The following is a 23,219-nucleotide window of genomic DNA, read 5'->3' on the forward strand; positions in this document are numbered from 1 at the left end:
GGAAAAAAAAAAGTTTTTAATGTGGTTCTTCAGTGCTTTTGGGTCATATTCTGGGGAATTTGCAGGAATTGTTTGCAAGAGGTGCAGCTTTGGGTTAAATTCAGTAGGGATGCTAAGCGTGCAAGGGACCAGGAAATCCTTCCTTTTAACAGCAGTCTCAAATTGACCTTCCAAACACGCAACCATATAAGCTAAAGAAGACACACAGAAATTTTGGAAGGCCAGTTTTGATGTCAGAATCAGAAATCCGAATATTTCTGTTTCCTTGCACTGGTGCCAGCCCCTACAAAAGGTATGTGTTTGGAGACGGACAGAAAACAGTGAGAAACCAGTTCCTGGTATATTCGGTACAAAATTGAAGAAATGTGGTGCAATGACATAAAAGGTGCAGTTGAAAGGCACAGGTGGTTTTTTGTTTGCTTTTCCTGTTTCACTCCTGGAGATCATGAAATGAGGCGGTTTACTTTCCCCTTTGTTTAGAAACTCTTTTCTGTTTCCAATACTGCAGAAAAATGTTTAAATGAAAATAAGCTTTTGCCATTCAAAGTAGGATCAAAAAGCATTTGAAAAAGTATTTTTCCTGCTTTCTTTGAAAACGTCCTGATTTTTATAGCTTTTTTTTTTAAGAGAGAAGCTAAATTTCAGGCTTTGAACCAAGTAAAAATTTCTATCTCCTAGTGAAATACTTCAGTGTTGTGACACTTTAAGAATTTGAATGGTGAATTCAGCTTGCTATTCTACATGCTTATTATAAGATTTTTTTTTTTTTTTTGAGATTAAAAGGAAGTTTAAAAAGCCGAGGATGGAACACTGAGCTGTTGAAATTTGGAGCCAGCGCCCTCAGCACAAGGGGTACTTGGAAATGCTACTGATATTAAGGGTCCTCACCAGCAGTGGTGACTTTTGTGGCTTTCTATTTTGGGTCAAACGAAATCAGCCCTTTAAGCATCTTTTAAAAATGTGAAATGACTTGTGGAAGAGATGCAAACCAGCAATTCTGAAATGATGCTGCTAGGAGAAGCTGATTTCTATGAGAAACCCTACCAGGCGGTTGACTGCATAGCTCAGAAATCTCCAGGCTCTTTTTTTTTTTTTCTTTTTTTCTTTTTTTTTTTTCACTTTCCTCCCCTGCTAAGGAGAATGCTGCGAAGCTGTTCAAAATTAAAAGTAAATCTCTCAATAAAGACAACTTGTTCACAGCAAGCGGTAAGCTCTGGGTTGTTTTGAAGAGGCACTGAGCAGTTTATATTTTTGTTAAAGATTGCAGGTGAGCTGTTTGGGTCTCCCACCGGACAGCCAGGTCCACTGGTAGGTTCCTCTGTGGGCACGGCTGAGGACCGGGTTTGGCAGGGATGCTCCAGGTGTTGGTAAGGCAGGGGAGCGGCGAGGGGCAGAGCCTACAGAAGGAGATTTAAAATCCCAACTCCTTATGCTGCGTGCTTTCCTCCCTTCTTTTTGTTTGCATTTTATGAGGGATTCGTGTCCTCGCTCCTTTGCTTGTTGGGTTAAAACGGTTGATATTTCTGAATAAACAGACTGCTTGGTGATTTGTTGCCTTGTTACGTTACCTTGGGCTCCGTGCTTCCTTAAGTGGACCAGTACAGTTAGGTGGAGGCAGGCTGTGCCTGTATGAAGATAGTGTATGAAAATACAGTATAAATAAATTGCATCAGACTGAATGTTTTCCAGCTGCCTGTGCTCAGGATCAAGAGCTGATCTTTCTTATGAATATCGCAGGCTCTCCATCCCATTTTTTCCCCTCTTTCTGTTCTCGCTCCTCTCCCCGTTCCTCCCTTGTCTCTGCGATCCCCGCACCTTGCCTGTCTAGCTGTCTGTTTGCCTGTCTCAAAGGCACTTCATCTCAGAGGCAGAGCGATGTGGCTGTGCTGCCGTTCTTCCCCTCCTCTTTTGTATGCTCCCCCCAGTCCCTCACCGTCGCTTAGAGCCTGGCGGTTGTTCTGTAGCCATTTCCAGGCAGGAGTTAAACTGGGTCACAGTGCTATCAGGACTTGAGCACGGCCAAGAAGACCCACGTGAATCGAGCGTTCTTCTGGGACAGGTTGCAGAACTGTGATGGACCCAAAATATTGACATTCAGCACAGGGAAGGAAACTGTCAGCTGCTACTGAGGTTTATTTAGCTTTTAGGTTTGTTTGTCGTTTATGTTCTTAATTCCATTACTAAAAGGAAAAACAAATCCGAAAGATCCTGATCCTTTGAGGATGATTGTGTTAGAACTGATGGGGAGTTATTTGCTTCCAGATGACTCACAAGTTCTACTGGCCGTTTTGGTAGGGGACTATATATTCCAATTTTGCATTTCGGTGGGTCTTCTTTGAAAGCCCATGTTTCCTTTCAGACACTGATTAGCATTCATCACGTGTTGTACGGCACAGCAGAGAAAATGCGTATGAGGTCTTACATTCTGCCAGCGTGCTTTAGCCTGCGCGGAGCTAAATTCAGTCAGTAAAAATTCATGGACATACTTTGCCCTTGGTCATTGTGCGCTCCTCATATCGACAAAGTAATAGTTGCTCAGGCAGATCAAAAGCAACACATGCCAAGGCCAGGAAACCAAAGGTTTTCAGTATTTTCTTTTTAAGGTGCTACCCTGGCTATTTATAACTTATCTATAAAGAATTGCTCTGAAGAGAAACATCAAAAGACATTGTTAAGCAGATTTCAGTCACAGAGCTTTCTTTAGGTGACTGCATGAATACCCTTAAACTACTACTACTGGAAAATAAAATAAACAGATACTCTGAAGATTGATCGATCCGATTCTTCAAACTCCATCATTTTCTTTGAGTACGGTCCCCGTTTCAGTATAAATAACAGTGAATCATTTCTCTTTGCTGAGAGTGAACATAACCGTTTTTTATTTTGTACGTGGTGATATTTATATGCATTTTGAGAATCTTATCGGTGGTAAAAAAAAAGTTAATTTTGCTTTGAAAAATAGCAAGGTCTGTAGTTGTGCAGGCTGCTGTAGTTTTATGCTCAGCTCTTGCAAAAAAAATATTTTTTTTTAAAGCAGTCCTGGTGATGAGCTGTTTATTGTTGTGTTGAAACATAATTTTGAAGGGCTATAACCCCAAGGAAGTTGTCATCTCCAAATAGCCAACGAAGGAGCTCTGTGAACTTGAAGACAGGGTTCATCATTCAGTTGTGTCAGAGTTTCACAGAGCCTCTAAAATAGCGCCCCCTAAAACGGTGAAATAAGTAATTTTCTGTTCTGAAAACACTCTGCCCTAGTGCCTGCTGAGGAGATGCAGTGATAGGACAAGGGGGAATGGCTTTAAACTGAAAGAGGGTAGGTTTAGATTAGACACAGAAGAAATTCTTCACTGTGAGGGTGGTGAGGCGCTGACACAGGTCGCCCAGAGAAGCTGTGGATGCCCCATTACTGGAAGGGTTCAAGGCCAGGTTTGATGGGGCTCTGAGAGACCTGGTCTGGTGGAAGGTGTCCCTGCCCAGGGCAGGGGTGTTGGACTGGGTGAGCTTTAAGGTCCCTTCCAACCCAAACCATTCTGTGATTTTATGATACCAGGAGGCTCACGCAGGTCAGGTCCCCTTTCACAGCTGGTGGGTTTCCCAGTACAGCTTCTGCCTGGCACCCTTGGTGCTGTGAGGAGGGGGTAGTGCTGAGGAGCCTTAGGGCGTTGTGGAGGGCAGGATTAAGATGCTGGGAGAGGCTGTTACTAGTTGAGTGTTTTGGACCAGTTGGAAAGTGTGGAGGTTTGCAGCAAGTTGGACAGCCTGGCCTGGAAGCTGGAAGCTGGGCAAGTTCGTGTCCCTGCCCCAACAGAGAAGTGAGTCGTACTCCAGATGTTGGGCCCAGCAGCACCTGGCTGTAACCTTCCCAGACATCCAGGAGTCAATTCCATTTATTATTTTTATTTTTTTTCAAAGTACTCGCTACCAACATGGTCCCACCCTTTCCAGTTACTTGTTCCCTGCAGCCAAAGGATACAAATAGCCTGTTCCAGGAGTCCTTTTCCAGGCCCTCAAACCCGGGAGGAAACTCCTGCACGTAGCTGGGTGTGTACAAATGGTCCCAGCACCCTGGCCACCCAGTTCCCGATGAACCTGATTTAAAAGAATCTCTTGGCAAACATCTGGATACATGCAAGATGTCCAGAGCATGGGATGTGCGTGTGATACTTCGGGCTGCTGGGTTCTTTTTTTTTTTTTTCTGCAAAATGTCAGGGTAATGAAGAAGGGGAGTTGCAAAAGGGTGGTTTTATTTTGCTTTAAAGGTGTTTGTACTCAGGGTGATGGATCAGCAGTCTCCTTGTTCCTCAAACGGAGCTGTGTCAAGTGTGAATTCAATGGGGAAAGAGATTCACAACTAGTAAGTGGGGACCTGAAAAAGGGGTGATCCATGAGCGTGACACTCCGAGTGATTTGTTGCAGCATCTTGCAGAATTCCAGGCTAATTGTACGCAACTTTCTCATTTTTAATCTAAACCAGGGTGGTTTCTAAGGCTTCACGTTTATCTGCTAGACATAAGCAGCAAACCCCCCCATCCCGTACACAGGTTTTTAAGCAGAAGGGTTGGGACAGGTTGTCAGCCGTTGTAGGGTTTCACATGCCGTGACCAGTGAGATGACTGGGCTGTGCAGGACAACAACCTCCTTGTTCTTCCCTGGCTTTGCTTCCCTGAGGGAGCTGGGTTTTAGCTTTTGCTCTCCAAAGATCGACATTGAATTGAGTTACCGCGAGGACTTCTGACGCAAAACAAATAATGTATTTTGGGAAACCACAGACCTTTCAAATATAACGTGGTGGGAGATCCAGAAAGAAGATAAGTTATTCCAGTGCAAGAAAATTGGGAGTAGCATGGAAGCAAACAGTTAGGAATACTTTTGAATGGGAAAATTCCGGTGCTTAGTGTGAGATTTCTCAAAGCCTCAGAGATGTCATGGGTTGACCACTTCAGATTTCTTCTACTGCACATTTAATTACGTGTGTAAGATAATGTTTCTGAGTAAGGAGCTTCTCCAAGCTGGCAGATGCAAGTGGGAGTTTCTTATTAGCAGCTCTGTCTTCTTGCACAGGCTTTAACTGATGGTCTGTAATAAACGTGTAGTTATAAGCATACGTGCTCCCGTCTTAAAAACAAAACTGGGAAGACTGTTGTTGGGAGGGATTAAATTATTATTTTAAGGTAACTACAGCTTTCCGCAAAGAAATAATAATTGAAATAACAACTGCGTGCTTTCTGGCAAGGCTGTCTGCACCACCCATTTCCATGAATTTGTATTCAAGGTGGGGGATACGAGTCTTGGTTGGAAGGAAGAGAAAAAAAAAATGCTTTCTAAAGATCCTTAGTAAATAACCAGCTTCAGGGTTCAGTGAGCAGCTTAGACAAGTTGCATGTCAGATAGTGCCAAGAAGTAATTGCAGCATTTAAATAAAAGTTTGGTCACGTTTTTAAAAAGATCTCATGGTTTGCTGTTGAAAATAGAGGTTAGTTGCATATCCTCCTGGGGAAAAAGGCGTTTAATTTCAGGACTGGGTAGCGCTGACCGTATTTAGATTACAGAAATTTACTTTTAGAAAGCATCAAATCTGATAAAATTCTGCTCTCAGTGGTGCTGGTACAGATGAGTAGTTACCAAACTGACAGAGATGGAGATAGGGTCCCGCAGCCTGTATTTGCTCTGGACTGTTTAACTGCACATTTCCTTTTGCTGGCAGCGCGCTGACATTTCACATTCGTGAAGCTCGCCGTCAGCTCCGAGCACTACCCTTAACCAATTGGCAAGGAAATATTTTCATATGGAAGGAGGCTTTGCCCGAGAACGTTTGTGGCTACCAAATGTTTAGATGGGCTTTTAAATTTTCTAGTTGTTTTTGCAGCTGACTAAATTAATGGGAAAGCAGCCAGAGAGACAGCAGAGTCCGGTCTGTAGTTGAGCAACAAGAAAAGGCTTCAGAGAACTTTATCAAAGCTTCCATTAACCCCCTGCTGATGCCCTCAAACAGGATTTTTTTGAGAGAGTGGAAACACAAAGGCTAGGCTGCACAACCGCCCCTGTGTGTCCATTCAAAGGTTTTAAATCCGCACAGTTACTAATTAAAATGCCACGCAGGGTAGCACAAATAAACATGCCTGGTCCCTGAATCCCGAAGTTTCTGCCCTGGCTCCCGGTTTGGTGGGCAGGATGCTGAACAGACCTCACAGGGGCAGGTTCAGACGTTCTGTCCTAGTATGAGGAGCTGCAAAATGTGCGTTGAGTCCATCCATCTGCGTGAAATCATACTCCCAGAATGCCATCCCAAAGCAACCTTTTATTTTTTATTTATTTCTTGTGTACTGTCGATTTGAAGCGTGAGGACTAAATAGAGCTGTGGCATGCCTGCTGGATCTCTATAATCAGGTTTGCCAGATTTTGGCGGCCATCAAAATGCTGAGCACACGAGCAAATACCGCTCCTTTCATTGAGAGATGTCACTTCAGATTTAGCCCCACGTGTGAACTGGCGTGCAGGGAGCAGGGCTCCTCTGGGCTTCCCCTCCCAAACAAAGCGGGCAAATGCACGGCCTCTCTCTGCATCTACTTGAAGGATTTCATGGCGTCTCCTTAGATTAAGGTAATCTGCCTTCATTACTAAATTCAAGAACCAGAGTCCCAGAACTCGTAGTAGCGCACTCCAAGAATGGATTTGGGGTCTCTGAAAGCTGTGATTTGTAAAGTGATAATAACAAAAGCTGATCCTGGTCTTGGACTTTTTTTTTTTTTTTTTTTAATACAGCCTAGAGAGAGGTAGGAAGCTCAAGCGTTTGTGTTTTATTCCTCTAGTCATTTGTATTTTGAAACATCCCTTATGGAGAAGTCCTACTGTTAATTTAAAAGGAAATGATAACTTTTGTCTCAGCCTTGTGAACTGTTCCTGCAGAATTTATTAGGATTTTTATCCCTGCTATCAAATTCTATCACCTAGTCTTAAAAAGTTGATTGACTGATTCAGATTTTTTATTAAATACTCTACTGTTCCATAAAATCTCTTAAACTCTAATGTGCTTTGGATATAAATGCCTTTCAGTTCCACAGATTACTGAAGACTAAAAGGAAAGCACTGAAATTTTCAATTAGCTTTTTATTATTTTTCATTCTCGATGTGCCATTAAATGGTCCCGTCAATAAATGATGGAATAAGACAGTTTTGGCTCAGCAAAGTGGGAAGGTAACAGTGGGCTGGAAGAGATGTCTCATCTATGAATGGAGTTTTGTGTGCTGTCCATTTATTTTAGCAAAGAAATCTCAAGACAACCCACTACAGTGGCTCCCTGGGAGGATTGCGCTTGTCTCGGTAACATACTGCATTCTTTAAATCTCTCCTCTGAATCTGCCTCAATTTATCTTTCTTTGCATAAAAGGGAATGCAGATGGAATGGCTGCACCCTCCCTTCTAGTTTATCAGGATGTTGTGCATGCACATCAATAAGACAGGAGGTGACAGGAATACTGAGTGGTAAACCCTGTGGTTTTCAAGCTCTCCGGGACAGGGTGGCCAAGGGGAGTTCCCGTAGGAGCTGCAGAGGTTTGTGGGCTCTCCGTCGTGCTTCAGACACGCTGTGCCTTTCCAAGAGCATTTCAGCTGTTTGCTTTCGCTGCTGCCTGCGCTGAAGGTGAAAACTGCAATTGTGCAAGTACTGGGAAGAACTGGTTTGAAGAGACTGGGCTCGAAGGGAGGCTTCTTTAGCACCACTGGCAGATGTGTCATTTTTCTTTAACCAGAGAATATTTTTATTTATATTTGTTAACACTGACAAGCATCACAGGTTAAAGGGACTGGAGTTTCCTACTCTGATTTTATTTTCAGTCTGACCAATCCTTAAATGGAAGTTACCAGCTTTATCTGGATTAAATGACAAGATAATAAAACTTTTTGGACCTGTTGGTGACAAAACTGAACTAAAAACGATGATCCTTACAGAGGGGAGAGACGGAATATTGAAAAGTGCTTTGCAGGTTTTTTTGTTGTTAGTTTGGTTTTTTGGTTTGTTTTTGTTTTTTTTTTCTTCTGTTGGCATAAGAAATGATTTTTGGATTGCTGGTTCTGAGTGAAGGTTGTATTTTCCCTGGCAGTCCCCATCCCGTGCACTTCTCCCTTCCAGCCCCTGAGCGCCCTCCGGGGCGCTGGCCTAGGAGCGACGAAACTGCCGCAGTGATCTTCTCATCAGGAGTCAGGATGGGCGCTCAGTGTCCTGTCCGCTGAGAAGCGGGGCTGCACACGAAGGTCCAGACTCTCCCTCAGACCCACTTACACGATAGCTCAGCTGAGTTGGGATTATTTTTTTCATGGGTTTTTATGTACCAAGGCTGTAGCTCAGTACTCCTCCAGCAACCAAACACGGCTGATTTCTTTGTAGAACTGCAGATCTTCATAACCTCATGAGGTCAATGTTAAAAATATATATATTTATTTATTCTGGGGGGATTGAAATTGTCCGGACTTTGTAATGGCACTTGCATTGTGCAGGAAACTTTACCAATTATCTTTCTGACTGTTCTCCACTGAGGCAGCCACCTTTAATATTTAATTGCTTATTCCATTTGGGGTTTTTCTAATTGACACAATCCTTAAATGAATAATGCACTAGTTTTCAGTATCCGGCATCAAACCAAAATAATGAAACCCCTTTCTAAGTTTAATTATGTGCCACCTATGATGTAATCGGTTACTGACACCATGAACTAAGAGTTTAATTTTAAGGTTTATGTGCTTCAGGAAGCTTGAGAATCTTGCCGTGTTTGTCCCTCGTCACTTTAGGGTTTGTTTTTTTTTACTGAACAGCAAACTTCATGTAGCTTTAATTTTTGCAGCACCACCATGTGCAGAATACAGTTTTCTGTCTCGTCGGGTCTACTTTTTAATTTCCTGAAGAAATCTGCCTGTTGCAGATGAAGGAAAGAGGGCTTAATGCTGTTCCAGCGAGCGGAGCTGGTGGAAGGGCTCTGAGCGTGAGAGTTTGGTGTTTACAGTCTGGTTCTCTGTGGTACTTTTTCCAAAAGCACAGAGTATCTTTTTCCCCTGAAGAAGAGGATGGGATAGTATGGCAGGGTGGCTTACAGCATCCTGGAAGAGAACTGAGGATCTCTAAGTGCTCTCAGACCAGTGTCCTTCACAAAGCGCTACTAAAAAAAAAACCACCCCAAAAAACCTAAACCTCGATTCAATCTGGAGAGTTTCTCAACAGCCCAGAGGCAGAGATTGTATCGTGTTGAATCCGTCTGACCTTTGTACAGAGGCTGCTCTACCGGAGCTCCAGCTGAACGCTCTGAATATCAGCTGTAATTACAATTTTTAAGTTATTCAACTGAAATGTGCATAAGTAAATGCAAACCTTCTGCACCAGCTTCTTCAGTGTGATGGAGCTTGAAGTAAATAAAGGTGAAGTTCCTTAATTTGGTGACTTCAAAACAATTTATTGCTCTCAAGTGTTAAGATGGAGATTGTGATTTTTATTGTCAGGTGAGCCCTGGGTTTGATTCCTTTGGGTGCCGCAGGCTCAGCAGGGCGTGTTTGAGACCCAGCCTGCAATTACTGTTCCATGTATAACAGTAAAATGTTTATAATTTTATTATCTTCTATCATCTCCAGGACTCTTGCCATTTCTGATGGTGAGTGATTGATCTGAGAAACCCAAATGGCAAAGTCTAACTCTCTGCTATTACCGTAGCATTTGAGAAACTGGGATGAGACAATGTGGCCAAATCTGTTTATTAAAATAGCGAATGCTGCTTCTGCAAAGTGAGTCATGGCATTTATTTGTTTATTTTGTTTAGAAGATATTCAGTATTTCCAGAGCATGTAAGTGGCATATAGGGCAGAGGCTTTTATTTGACTGGATTTCAAAAAAGCTTTTAAGCAGCTCTTTTCACAAAATCTAATACTCTTAATGCTGAAAGTAAGTGACAAAGGAAGTTATTTAGCGCATGTATATATCATCTAGACTTCCACATTTCAAGTAAATAAAAAGTAACCGTGCGAGAACCAAGGAGAACAGCGTTAGGAGACATGTTGCCTTGGGTAAGGAATCACACATTTGCCCCGGAGTGCTTCGCACCGTAACTCTCAGGGTAACCGTGTGCTCAGGCAGCGTCGTAGTCAATTTTTAGGAAGGACCAAGGAGCAGAAGCGAGGCTGTCATATGGCCGTGAGGCATCAGGTGAGAGCTGTCCTTTGTGGTGTGCCCTTTGGGATGTTAATAGAGGAGGGTCGATATTTTCGGGATTGTTTCGTGGATGGTTGATAACACTATTGTCAGTGGTTGGGAATTTACACACCAGAAATGGTCCTGTACAATTTTCAGAACAGTTCTACCCCCCATGCCTGTTGACTCATGAAGTGTATGCAGATGGGTCTTAACCCCTCTGACCATGGCAGGACGGTGGGAACATGGGAGGAGAAGTAGCTGGACGGTTGCTTGACTTGAGGAAGGGCTTAGAGAAAGGGACAGAGATATCATTTGTGAGCATCTGGTGTGTCTTTGAGGGTAGCTTGGATTTCCTTGTGGATGGAGCTGGAGGGGGAGCAGAGGAGTTTGTTTTGAAGACAGCTCAGCAGATCCTCCTCCCATGCAGCAACACAAAGGCAAAGGACAGGCGATTTCTGGAGAGGAATTAGCTCTGGTGGCTGCCTCAGGCTCCGGGGAGGAACAGCAGCGCATCTGGGTGAGGCAGAGTTGCCCTGAGGGGGTGACGGTAAGTCGTTCCGATTGATCCAGCCTACTTCTTTGGAATGGTTAGGGAATGCTCAATTTCCAACATTATTATCTGTTTTAATAACAAGAGGTTATGGTCTCTAATTTCGCGTTCTGGCTCTCCCAGTGCTGCCGTGCCCTGGGGTCCTCTACACTGTGTCCCAGCATTGGTGGTTTCTGGTGGTCTGTGCTTGCTTTACTGGCGTCTGGGAAGTAAGAGGATGATTACAGCACGTGCTTCCCAGAAGCATTCAACCCAAATTTGGGTCATGGGGTCCTACCTCTGAGCGTGACTAGTCTGGGCCCCAAAGGAGGGCTCCAAGATTTACAGCAATCTTTGTCCAGATTGCCTGGCCCATTTTCTCTGCTTCTCTCCATCCAGTATAATGCAGTGGAGCATCAGCGTTGGCTTCTTCAGGCTACAGAATTTATTGTTGTTTATATTGGGTCAGATTCTAAACTCAACTAGAGGGAAGAGTAACTGCCTCGCTTTGTGACCAGCGGCTCCAAACCTGCTCGGGTCAGACAGCTGCTGACTAATTCCCCAGTTTAACAAATTGCTTACAACTCTAGAGTTTCTTAGAGCAATTCAGAGCGCTGAGTACGTTCACTCTTCTTGTGTTAATCATTCTAGTTGAAGCGTTTAGAAAGGTTTTGGTGCTGGTTTTTTAAAGTGATTGTAATGTTCCGACAGATTTTTATAAATTGCCTTCCAACTGAAAGGCTTGTTTTCCTGTTTGTTTTAAACTGGCACTCATACATACAGGAAATACACAGTATTCTGCCATGTTTCTGTTGGCAACTGTGAAGTTATCCTTGTCAGAACATGCCAACAGGATTTCTTAGCAAGCTCGCCGAAAGAAAACAAGGAATTCTCAGACTAAACAGACCCCGTGCTTCAGTTGTAATACCGATCTCTTGCTAAACGCTGTGTAGATTCTGTAGTCATTTGGTTGAAGGCGGTCTTTGGGATTGCAGATTGAAGATTCACATCTTTGGAATTGCTCCAGACCTGCATTGCGTTAGCTGACGACATGATTTGGCCTTCGGAGTTGGAGGGCCTGTACCTGGAAATGATGTATTGCTGTCAAGAGATGGTCCTCGGAAATCAATAGCCAGAACAAAGCATCTCCTGGGTGCGCAGAATCTTCTTCGTCACCCGTTTTGCTGCTGTTCCTGATGTAAACCACAGGGAACTGTGGTTAAACCTCAGCTCCCGTAACTGGTTTGATCTCAGTTAGAGCACTTCTGCTATGCTGAAGTAGTCTGTGCTAAAAACAACACGTGCGACTTGAAAATACACAGGCTCTTTGTGGATCCTCAGCGGCTACTGCAAGAACTGAACCTGGAGTAGGGTGGCAAAAATACAGGACTAATAATCCTCAACTCCTACTATTTGTTGCTGCTAACAGCCTGGGTTTTCCTTTGAGCTCTTGATTTGATGCAAGTCAGAGCCAGCTTTTGTGGTTTGGCAAGATTTGCAGCGCAGGTTCTTTAGGGAGAGGCAAGAAATGAAAACTTTAAAACAGAGGAAATGTTTGAAACATAATAATGCTGTGTTAAGAGTCTTTAAAATCTCATTTTCTAGACCCTTTCCTTACGAACACATCATTACAGACATAACTGCTGTGACCTGGTCTCTAGGTGTGAGAGCTCGTCGCTTGTTTTTCTCGGAGTTCTTTGGCAGCGACTGGGTTGTGGAGCTGGGAAAGAAAGGGAAGATCGCTTACGCCTGTCATTTTGGGATGAAGGTGTCCTATGAGAGCACCCTGTGGCCGAGCTGGTGCTTTTCCTGAGCGGTGTGGTTTCTAGTAATGAGGAGGGAAAGTGTAGTTCAGAAGTATTACAGCTGATTGAAGGGATTGAGAGAAAGAGGCCAAGTTCAGCTGTCACACTGCTTCGCATTACCTTGGCCAGGATTTTCAAGTGTGGGCGGATAACCTTGGGCGCTTTACTCCAGTGGCATAGATTTAAAGTCTTTGCTTGAAATGCTGCCCTGAATCTTGGTGTGTCTCGTTTTCCAAGCTGGGAGGCGTTCCTCGCCAGTCGTCATTCCTGGGGGAGGGAGAGGCAGATGGTGGGAAGGCAGAGGGCTCGGGAATGTCTTGGGAGCCTTCCAGTGGCTTGGTTGAGCAATCAGGCCTCTAGATCCTTGTCCAAGTCCTAACCTGGCCCAGTCATCGCTGGTACAAATGTTTGCTCCAATTACACAGAGGGAATAAAGAAAAAAAAAAACCCAACTGAACCCGCATGTGGTTAGTTTTTACAGTGCACATCCAGCCCGCAGGCTCTTTCTGGTCCCTGGGTGGAAGGCGTAGCAGAGTAGTAGTAGAGTAAGTTGCTCTCTTACATGAATAAAATTACCAGAATCTGGCCTGGAGAGCGTTGCCTTTAGAAATGATGTAAAACATATTTGATTCTCTGTGTTGTATATCATTTTCCAGATTGTTTGAGAATATAATTTACAAAATCCCATGTAAAAACCCAAACTATTGTAAGGTAAATATTCAACAAGAAAACCTTCAATATGCCAGGTTCCTTTAAATGTGTCTTGTCCCAGTTAAGAGAAGATCTTTTATTGTCTTGTTTTGATTTCTAAGAGGACTTTTCTTCAGTGTTAGATTCTCAGAAAATTTTTTTTTTTTTTAAGTAATTAATAATGGAGCAGGCTTTTAGTATCTGCCCTGGAAGGTAAAAACCCTTAATCACAGTAACATCATTAGTGCTTTCAAGCATTTAATTTTGATGCTTGACAAAGTACATAGCCATTGATAAGAACAAATAAGTGGTGTTGTGTGTAATTGAGGGAAAAAAAGAAAAGCATGAAAACCCCTAAGCTTCAAGTAATTAAATTTAAATATGTTATTTGAATTTAGCTGAGATAATGTACAATCTGTGGGTATATTTTTCAATCAGTGAAAGACCCCTTGAGTAAACATGTTCCATTTAAATTCAAATCATGGGGAGTGGAAAGTAAACCCTGCTGTGGTTAAGAAGGCATCTTCACTAAAACACTGGGCATTGTGTATCTGTGATATCCGAGTACTCGTGTGCTGTAGTTTTATAAAGGGCTGTTTTCACTCATGGATGCCCACATGCCAGAGACTTTATTGCATCTATTTATTTCCTGTCCCCGTCGCCCATCCCCCCCAGTTCGAAACAGTAATGAAAAACTGACACTCTCCTTCTGCCGTCCTTTCAAGTGCCTCAGAACTGTTATAATTCAGCACTTGTTAGCCTTGGGATATGGCTTTTTGGCATTTGGGTGAAGTTTTTGTAGTGTGTCTGTGCTCTTTCCCTCTCTGTAGGCCGCAAGCTGAGAACCGCAGTAATAAAACTACTAGGAGGTGTTTAATGGCAGGTTATTGAGGAAGCAGGTAAAAGAAAATTGCAACATCCACATCGGTAGGGAGCGGGGGTTTGAAGGGAGAGGAACTGCTGAGCTTTGAGCTGGGAAAAGTTACCCTTGGTGCTTTTGTTCAAAGGGAACCCCTCTTTAGACTCCAAAATACCTCATCGTTCTTCCCTGTGGAATGGCCTGTTCTGGTGGAACTGGGGCTTGGTACGTACAGGCTGTGCACGTGTGGCAGGAAAACTTCCTGTTGTAAGCAACGACGGCTGAGAAATAAGTTTTTGCTTGATATTCCTTTCCAAATATTGGGGAGTAGAGAGGAGGCAAGTGCAGAACATCAAAGAAAAAGTGATCTCCCTCTCTCTCTCAAAAGCAGTATGTGATCTTATTGTGGACATCTTCGTTCTGTGCGTCATTCTTTTTGGTCAAGCTGTCCTCAGTATGTTTGGTGTAGGAATGTGTGTATAGAATGAACAGTTAGCCCACGCACGTGCAAGAGAAGATTGTCTTTTATTGTGCTCGTGATCAAAGTGTCATTTTACAGCCTGTCACATGTTTACCTTCACATCATCCCGAAGAGGCAATTTAAAGGCAAAAGGGAGGAGAACAAAGAATAGAAATACTTTGCAGAAGCTCACCCAGGAGGCCGTGACTGCTGCCTGGATTGCCGTGATGAGCTGGCGGTGGCAATGTCCTCTTTGTCCCGGACTCTATGGGACTGTTACACCCTTTTGGCAGTGTATGTCCAAGGATACCCAGACCTGTTCTTCCGGAAGCCCAGTCTTTCAGCTGCTGGTGGATCCTGGAAAACAAGGAAGAAAATAGCCGTGATTTGTAGGGCTATTTGCAGGAGAATTGGTAACAGAGGATTTTATCCATGCGGTGGGATAACTGTAGTACTCCCTGTGCTTACTGGGCCCAGTTCCCCAAGGCGCACGGAGCTGCATATCACCATCCTTGTGCCTAGACTGGTACAGATGTGTGCTGCAGAGATGTCAAAGAGCTCCTGGCCAGCCCCTTGCAATTCTGGTCCTTTGTCCTGTGGTTGGACTTCAGTGCTCTTAGGATTTCTGTGTAGCATATGGAGATGCGGGATGTGCAGCTGAAACGAAACAACTCAGATCGCTCATCTGTGCAATACAGGACAAAAGAATAGATTGAAAGTTAAGTAGGAAGAAGTTGCTTATAAAGGACAGGAAGGAAAATCTAGGGCCATTCTTAAAATTTTAATTGTAAGGAGTAACAAAGGAGCTGATGTAGGAGTCCTCTTTGTGTCCTAGAGGGCAGGAGCAGGCTATTTATTCTGGTGGCATAGTGCCTAAGATCAGCTCTCTATTTTTGAGACACGTAAGAAAGCACTTGTTAAACTGTATAAAGCTAAGCATCTTCCACAAGAAGAGGTAGTTAGTATATATTCTGCTGGAAATAGCCATTTTACAACAGAGAAGAAACACGTTTTCATTCGGCACTTACAGGCCCAATGTTGAAGGACTCGCTAAATTCCAATATAAATGCTCGCAGAAATGAAATGGGAAACCGAGGAGGTTAAGAAGGGGATAAAGGAAAGAAAGTGAACTTTCTCCCTGCAATCCTTAAGGTCAGACCAGCGTAAGTGATGGATTCTCAGTAAAAAGAATTGCCTGTCTGCCCTGTGTGAGGCACCGATTAACTAAGCAGATTCCTCTCCGCTTGGTTTATCCGTAATGTCATGCATCTGTGTGTTTTAGGGTAACAAATCTGTTTTCTAATTTATTAGCTAAGCGGTATTTGTACTGCAAAGGTTGGGGGGGGGAAGTCTGATCCTAAGTGTGAGGTTATTAAGCAGGTTCTGAGTCCTGCCACAGGCAGGATTTGACGGAGCACACCTGGATCCTCCCTCTTGGCTGTGTTTATAGTCTCCACTGTCATCCAGTATTTGCCTTTGCCTGTGAGAGACAGACAAGGAAAAAGAGAGAAATTTCTAACAGAGATGCCAAACTGTCAAACAGTAAATCAGGGAGCAGCTCCCTGATGGTTTCCCATCAAGAGGAGACACCCTTTTGTGGCTGCGTGGCGTCCGCTGGTTATTTTCACTTCCATCAGAACTGTCTGATATGGTCAAGTAGGTTTGAGGCTTTCAACATTCAATTTTCCTTTCATTTATTGTGACTGTTTTATTTATTTGTCTGTCTTGGTGGTTTTCAAGGATACGTTTCAAGGATACTTTTTACTCTCTAACGTTTTCGGTGGATCGTCATCCCAAAGTTAAGGGTAGAAAAAGACACAAAAAGAAAGGGAAAGGAGTGGAAAAAAGAGCAACGTGTCTACAGCTTCAGGGGACAAAAGAAGAAATATATTCAATTTAGGAAGACCTCTAATCTCTGGTTATACAGGACAGCTTTGTTAGATAAGATTTAAAATTTCATGAATGTCCCCTTTTCTCCCTGGAGACTCTGCCATTTATACCAGCTATTGTCAGCATCAAAGGAGCGTGATAACAGCTGGCTGGAGACGTGACCACACAGCAACACAACAGCAAGAAAGGGGCAGCCGGGTTCATCAATCTTCAGAAAAACCCATTCCCCCAGCGCAGCCGTGAATCCTCTGCTATCGCAGTCAAAGGGAGAAGGCATTGTCCTCCAGCCAGTCGAAAACCTGAACTTCAGCGTTAGCGGGGGCTCTATTCAAAGTGTAGGGTGCACAATGAGATCTTTGCCGTTATCTTCTTCGTTGCAGCCCTTATTACTGCCCGCAGATACAATTTAAAGGATCTTTGAGTTTAGCTTGTTGCTGGGTAGGGTTGTTCCAGAAATTACACAGCGGTGTAATCCTGCTTTTTCTATTCATCACATCGATATCGCGCCGGATGGGACAGGGTCAGATGGTGCCAGCTGGGTACACAATGGACCAATCTCTGATACCTTCTGGCTGGGAAGGAGCCATCAAAGCCAGAACCTGGCCCTTGAGCACTGAGCTTCCTCATTCTCCAGGACTTACGGAGTCAGGCGTAAGCAGGGCGAGTTAGGAAGAACAAATTGGCTCAGACTCTTGAAATACGAGTTTCCTGGGTTTCATGGGAGGGTCCAAATTCATATGTATTCAGCTTTATTCTGGTCTGTCTTAATTCAGTGGGAATATTCTCTCAGCTTTAGAGAAAACTAGATTGGCCCCTGAGGAATTTCATCGTTCCTGTAAAGCAAATAGCTAATGAAGTAACATCAGTTAATTTTAGGAGATGGAGGAAGAGAATCACTGTGGGCCAAAACAGAAGTGTAAGTCTATCTGCTGTGCCTAAGAAAGGAAAAAATAAGGCAGAATCTTTTAGTGCTTTAGCCTGTTAGGGAGATTTGTACCTAGACATTGTGAACATTGCAGTGTTGAGACAACTGTCATGTTACTTTAAAGCCTACCTCTCTAGTATTACCCAGAACATCACATTAAATGCAATTTTGTTAGAGAAAACAGGAAAAAATACTTAATGCTTCTAACCACCCTGCAGGAAAACCAGAGTTTCTGGAAGTATTGTGAGAGCTATGATGAACAACTTAAATGCTAACCTATTGCTTATATATTTGTGGTTTTTTTCTCTGGCAGCTCCATCCCCCATTGCTTTGATCCAGGCTAAAGAGATAACGAGGCACAGCGTCGCCTTGGCGTGGCTGGAACCTGACAGGCCAAACGGAGTTATCCTGGAGTATGAAGTCAAATACTATGAGAAGGTACTGGTCAAAAATGGCCAAGCAAGGGGTTGTGTTTGGATTTGGGGAGAGCTTTTTACTTCATTCCAGTACAATTTATTTCCAGATAGGATTCCATCATTTGAAACCAAATAGATTCAGTTTAATAAAATCCAATTAAGGATTTCACGCACTTGAATGGTTGCTTGAAAGAATAAGGCTCATCGGCTGTTCCGGCTGTATGAGTTTGTTATTTTTTCCTGCCTAGGAACTGAGCTTTTGTAGCAAGCGTATTTATAATGAGAATCAATAATGTTGGGCAGAAGTGAGACATTAGCTTTCCTTCATAGACAGAAGTATAATAATGAAGTATATAACGCGGTAATAATAATAAGATCTGTTTGCCAATAGCTTCTGCTTAGAGTGATAGTGTGGGCTGGATGACTTCTGGTAGAGAACAAGGAAAGAAAATTATGTTCTTCATACTTTCCAAGTTAGAGGGAGATGTTATTCCTACAAATAACCACTCAAGTTTGGAACTGTGAAAGGAGCTATTTTCTTTGAAGGTTCTCTGCAAAAATGAACAATTACCTGCTCTTGCTTGTGTGTGTGCTCTCTCACACGGACATGGATACTTCTAAGTTTTTTTTATAAAAATAATCACTTATCTGCTTCCCTGACACTTACAGAAAAAGACATCTGATTTGCAGGGAAGCTAGATTATTGCATTTTCTGATGGATTTTCCAGCCAACAGTTTTTAAGATTGGGCTTTCTGGAAGACATTTCCTAACTTTTCTTTTTTAAAATAAGTTTATAATTATTTTTTTTTATATGACTCCTGGCTGGTAGGAAGAAAAAAGAAAGTGCCAGCATGTGTGAGTAAAATGTTGCTTGTTCATCAAGAGGATCCTATTTGAAGGCTTGGCTATTTTCCAAAGGGTTTAGTTGTGTGATTTCTTAAATAATTAGTGATATATGAGCATCATACCTAGTGCCTCATCATCCTTTTTTGGCTTGCTCAGAGCTCCCTGCAGCACGCAGTGCTAGGGGTATTGAGCAAGGCCGACAGCAGGAGCCCTGGGGACGTATTTTGAGAATTCCATCGTTGTTACTAATCTTCTTTCATCATGATAGTTTTGGCAAGGAAATGGAGTTCTATGGTTCAGGTGCAGTGAGGCATTTTTACTGGATCATCGCTGTATTCTTTTGTTGTTAGGACCAAAATGAGCGCAGCTATCGCATTGTGAAGACAGCCTCCAGGAATACTGACATCAAAGGCTTGAACCCCCTGACTTCATATGTATTTCACGTGCGGGCCAGGACGGCAGCAGGATACGGAGACTTCAGTGGGCCGTTTGAATTCACAACCAACACAGGTAATGACATGCCCGTTGATTTCTTTTTCTTTTCCTCGAGCAAAGAGTGCAGATGTAACTGAGCTGTGTGTTGGGAGTTTCCCCTTGGACTGTGATGTGTCTGTCCTGGGAAAATGTTCTTTCGTGGCTGCGTGACTGTTAGTGATGCCATGACTCTGACCTGAGACATCTATTTGGATATGCACCCTATAAACACTTGGAAGCCATTGGTCCTTGAGAGATTTATGTACCTATATTGTTTACTGTAAATGTAGATGTTTGCACATGTTTTTGGAATCTCTCATTTGCAGGAGAATAGAACCCTGCTACTCTCCTTGGCAAGCTGCTGACATAGATCAGTTAGGTGTCCTACATCAGCTTACATATTTGCACTTTTCCTTAGACAGTCATACAAAGACAGAATGTTTGAATTATGTTGTCAGCAGAGCTTTTCAGTTTACTCAAGGAAACATGTAAATTTAGCCCCCAAAATGTTTGCTTTTTGGTGGCAGGGAGGCAATGTGACCAAGCCTGTTTTATTTTGGACGTACAGGTCTGCTTAAATCAATTTAAGGTCAGGCCAGTTAGTGGCAACATCCTTCAGGATGTTAACAGCTGAAAATAATCAATCCAGCAGGAAGAAGATGACATTTTAAAATAACTTATCCTCTTTATGTCAGTTGGGGAGTGATCATCTGGCCCCACTGAGAGGAAAAGGAGGAGGAAAGAATTAGAAAGTCAAAAAAAAAAAGAATAGTCATTACACCCTCTAAGCAACACTGAAGGGGAGAAGGAGAGGGCTTTCTTGTTCCCAGTAAACTGAAGTTCCCCAAATCTTTATCAAACACCATGTCTTCAGCTAATTAGGGCCCTGTTGGAAAACAATGTCAAGTGACTAGATAATAAAGGCCTGAAAGTAGATTTGAGTGCTACTCTGAACTGCCTTCACAGGCCAGAGCGCCTCATTGAGTGCTACCTAGGTTGATTTTTTGAGGGTGTCTGACACTAATGCTCTCTTTTCTGTTTCCAGTTCCGTCCCCCATCATTGGTGATGGTACCAATCCCACAGTGCTGCTCGTTTCTGTGGCTGGCAGTGTTGTTCTTGTGGTCATTCTTATCGCAGCCTTTGTCATCAGCAGGAGGTAAGAACTTAAGCTTCCCTCTCCCCTTCTCTCTTTCATGAGGAAGCTTTTTGTCTCCTCCAAACAAAGCTAAGTTCTTTGATTAGCATCATAAACAGTGCATTTGCATTACAAGCCTTCTCCCGTGTAGCTTTGATCTTCTCAACATTAGAACCAAGCAGCATGTGATGTAATGGCAATAGTTCCAGCTCTGTTTGCCCTTCAAATGCAAAGCTGATCCCAGTAATTGGCATTGAGACCCAAGCCAGCTAGAGATTTGTGGTTAGTGGAATTTGAAGTTAAGTTGAATGGGTATGGGTACAGTAGATTTTCTGGGACTGACTCCTGATAGACGGGAAGTAAACAACTGCGCTGTTGTGAGCTAAGCCATCAGGCTGCTACGCTTGTAATTTTTGTGTTAGGCTGAGTCTGCATTAGTCTTTCGGGTTAGTCCTTCCAGCGTGAGTGAATGTGACTGTAAAACAAAAGCCACCATCATACACAGTAATACAGCAGACTGGATCAATGGTTATTTCATCAGAGCAGGGCCATCATCTCCTTCCAAGTACTTGTTCATTCTCCCAGATTCAACCCAGGCGTCAGGAACAATCCTGCAAATAGGGAGGACAGTGTGGTAGGAACACAGCGTGAGTGTTTACGTCTTAATCTTTGTGTTCAGTCTCATTTGAAAAGATAAGCGTGATTGTGCTTCAGAGTACTGGATGTATCCTTACTGCATCTGAAGCCTGGGATCTGAGGGATGCACGTTTTGTCAGTCTCTGTTGATCAGTTTAATGGCATCAGCCATAAATGTGCACAAATTCCTCTTGATTTGCTCTCTAAATTGTTTTAAAGAGCAGTTAAGTCACTATGAATGTAATATCTGGAAAGTAGACATGGATTGTTACAGCTTTATGTGGGTGTTCAACTCAAAGCCTCCATGCTGGCACAAGGAAAGAAGAGCAGAACATATGAAAATGTAATGCGGAGAGACAGGTTTATTAAAAGCCATTGCAACAGAAAATAGCATCACTGAGCTTGATGACTTAATCTCCTCTCTGCTTTTATTGATCACTTTATTATTTAAGGCAGGATTGATAGCAGGATGCATTGGATTTCTAATTATGAGTCGCCACCTTGGAGAATTGAGCCTGTCGAGCTGCTTTGAGATGACTCCTTCCCCTCCTCCCCCTATAAAAAAACTGTCGCTTCCCAAGGCTGATAAACACCGCTTGGTGATTGGCCCTCAATGGATCACTTTTTAGAAAATGAAATGTCAACCCCTTGCCCTCGGATTGATTCTCTTTAGTGTCGGCCATAAAGCTGTCAAAGGGAAGGCTGCCTGGAGCCAGGTAGCTGACAGACGCGCTGATGCAGGTGCGCGCTCAGGCGGGTCTTCTCACCGCTCAGGCTGTCCGTTCGGTTATCTCAGCCCATGAGTGTTCAGGTTGGACGAAGACAAGAGGAAGAGCAGGTGGGCAGCAGGGACAAAAGGCTGGTCCAAGCACTGGTGGGAAGGGAGATAAAAGCATCCTGGTGGCCATGGGTTCAGAGATGTCCCATGGCTCTGCGCTGGTAGGTCTCGGAGAGGCAGTGGAAGGGGAAAGACGTAGCAAGATGAATGAAATACTAGGACAGTGGCAGTGCTCTGTGCATACTAATGCACGGTGCCATGCTAATTAATAGTCTTCCTCAATACACAGCTCCCCAGTAGCTGGAAGTAGTTCTCAATAAATAGAATCCACTTTAATATTCACTGTGACTCTAACGATTTTAACCACTTCACCAGTGTCATTTAGAGGTGCGGGCTTTGGGGATGCTTTGTGATGTTCCTACACCACCAGAAGTTAATAGCAAAATAATTATACTTTGTTCCAAAATGACTTCAGATCAGAAAAAGCTTTTCTGTCTATACAGTCCCCACGAGGAGGTTTTGTACTCTAGCTCTGACCTAAAAGTTGTATTTGTACAATCAAACCTGTGCTTTGGCCTGCAGACATGGCCACTCTGCTGCCCACTTTTGAGCCGTGTGTTATTACTGTTAAGTTCACATTACGTTTTTTCAAGTCATTGCTCGAATCCCCAAATTCATCTTTACAAGAGGATTTGTAGAAGGACTTTGCCCTCAGGCAGCTCAGGCTGTTTGGTTCTGTTGGGCGACCACAGCGTTTGTGTTGATGTGAGAACCAATCTGCCTAAATGTGAGTTTGAACTTACTGAGGTTCAGATGAGCGGATGCGTGGAGCAGAGCACGGGAGGGAGCGTGAGCGTTCCTAAACTCTGCCCTGTAGGAACACTGAGTGAAATGAGAGTATCTCAAATAGAGTTGTGAAGGATTTGGAAAAGCGTAAAACAGAAGGAGCCGCTTTCTAAAAGGGCATTGGTGGAGTATGGTGGCCCTACAGAATCCTCTGGTCATCTAAAAGTTTGTACCGGAAAATTCTTCCAATTGATAGATGATCTTCTACTCTGTAAGCAGCCACAGGCATTTGCCCACCGTCTTCCGATGGTGTTGGATCAGGCGCTCTGCCAGCCTGTGCTGAGCCCGGCAGCACCCCCAGCCCCTCATTGGTTTGGGGAGGAGGAGGTGGGAACAGCACATGCTAATACCTCCCTTGTTACCTCCTCTTCATCGCCAGCCCCCACCTGTAGATCTCTCCGTGCCTGAGACCCCTGCAGCTTCTGAAAGCTGCTGTGTTCTTTTCCTGAATGCTGGCTATTTAATCACCACTGCCCAAATCCCTGTAATTACGGGGTTCAAATCTGCGACAAAAGCTTCCTTCTGCCGCTCGGGTGAGCTTCCCCGCGTGCCCCGTGGCGCAGGGCTCCCACGCCGCTCTCCGCGACGGTGGCAGACAGGAGCGGCCTGCCCTGGGCCAGGCAGGAGAGGTCAACAGGTGGCACAGGGAGAAGTGGAAGCAGGTAGTTAGTTTGGAAGGTATTATTTAAAGTTAATAAGCTACAATTATATTGCCTGAACAGTAATCCCTTTGTTTTCCTTGCTTTTGCATGTCTTT

General features: G+C 43.6%; 1 protein-coding gene across 1 annotated transcript in view; it reads left to right on the forward strand.

Moving 5' to 3' along the window:
• EPHA4 (EPH receptor A4) overlaps positions 1 to 23,219 on the forward strand; it is a 98,656-nt gene that overhangs the window by 55,713 nt on the left and 19,724 nt on the right. The window contains exons 6-8 of the mRNA XM_086754190.1: positions 17,643 to 17,767; positions 18,943 to 19,102; positions 20,112 to 20,223. Coding sequence (XP_086610316.1) covers positions 17,643 to 17,767; positions 18,943 to 19,102; positions 20,112 to 20,223 — 397 coding nt within the window. The remainder of the gene's footprint in view (positions 1 to 17,642; positions 17,768 to 18,942; positions 19,103 to 20,111; positions 20,224 to 23,219) is intronic.

This window comes from Chlamydotis macqueenii, chromosome 9 (assembly GCF_036417535.1).
Source record: "Chlamydotis macqueenii isolate bChlMac1 chromosome 9, bChlMac1.mat, whole genome shotgun sequence".
Lineage (NCBI taxonomy): Eukaryota > Metazoa > Chordata > Aves > Otidiformes > Otididae > Chlamydotis > Chlamydotis macqueenii.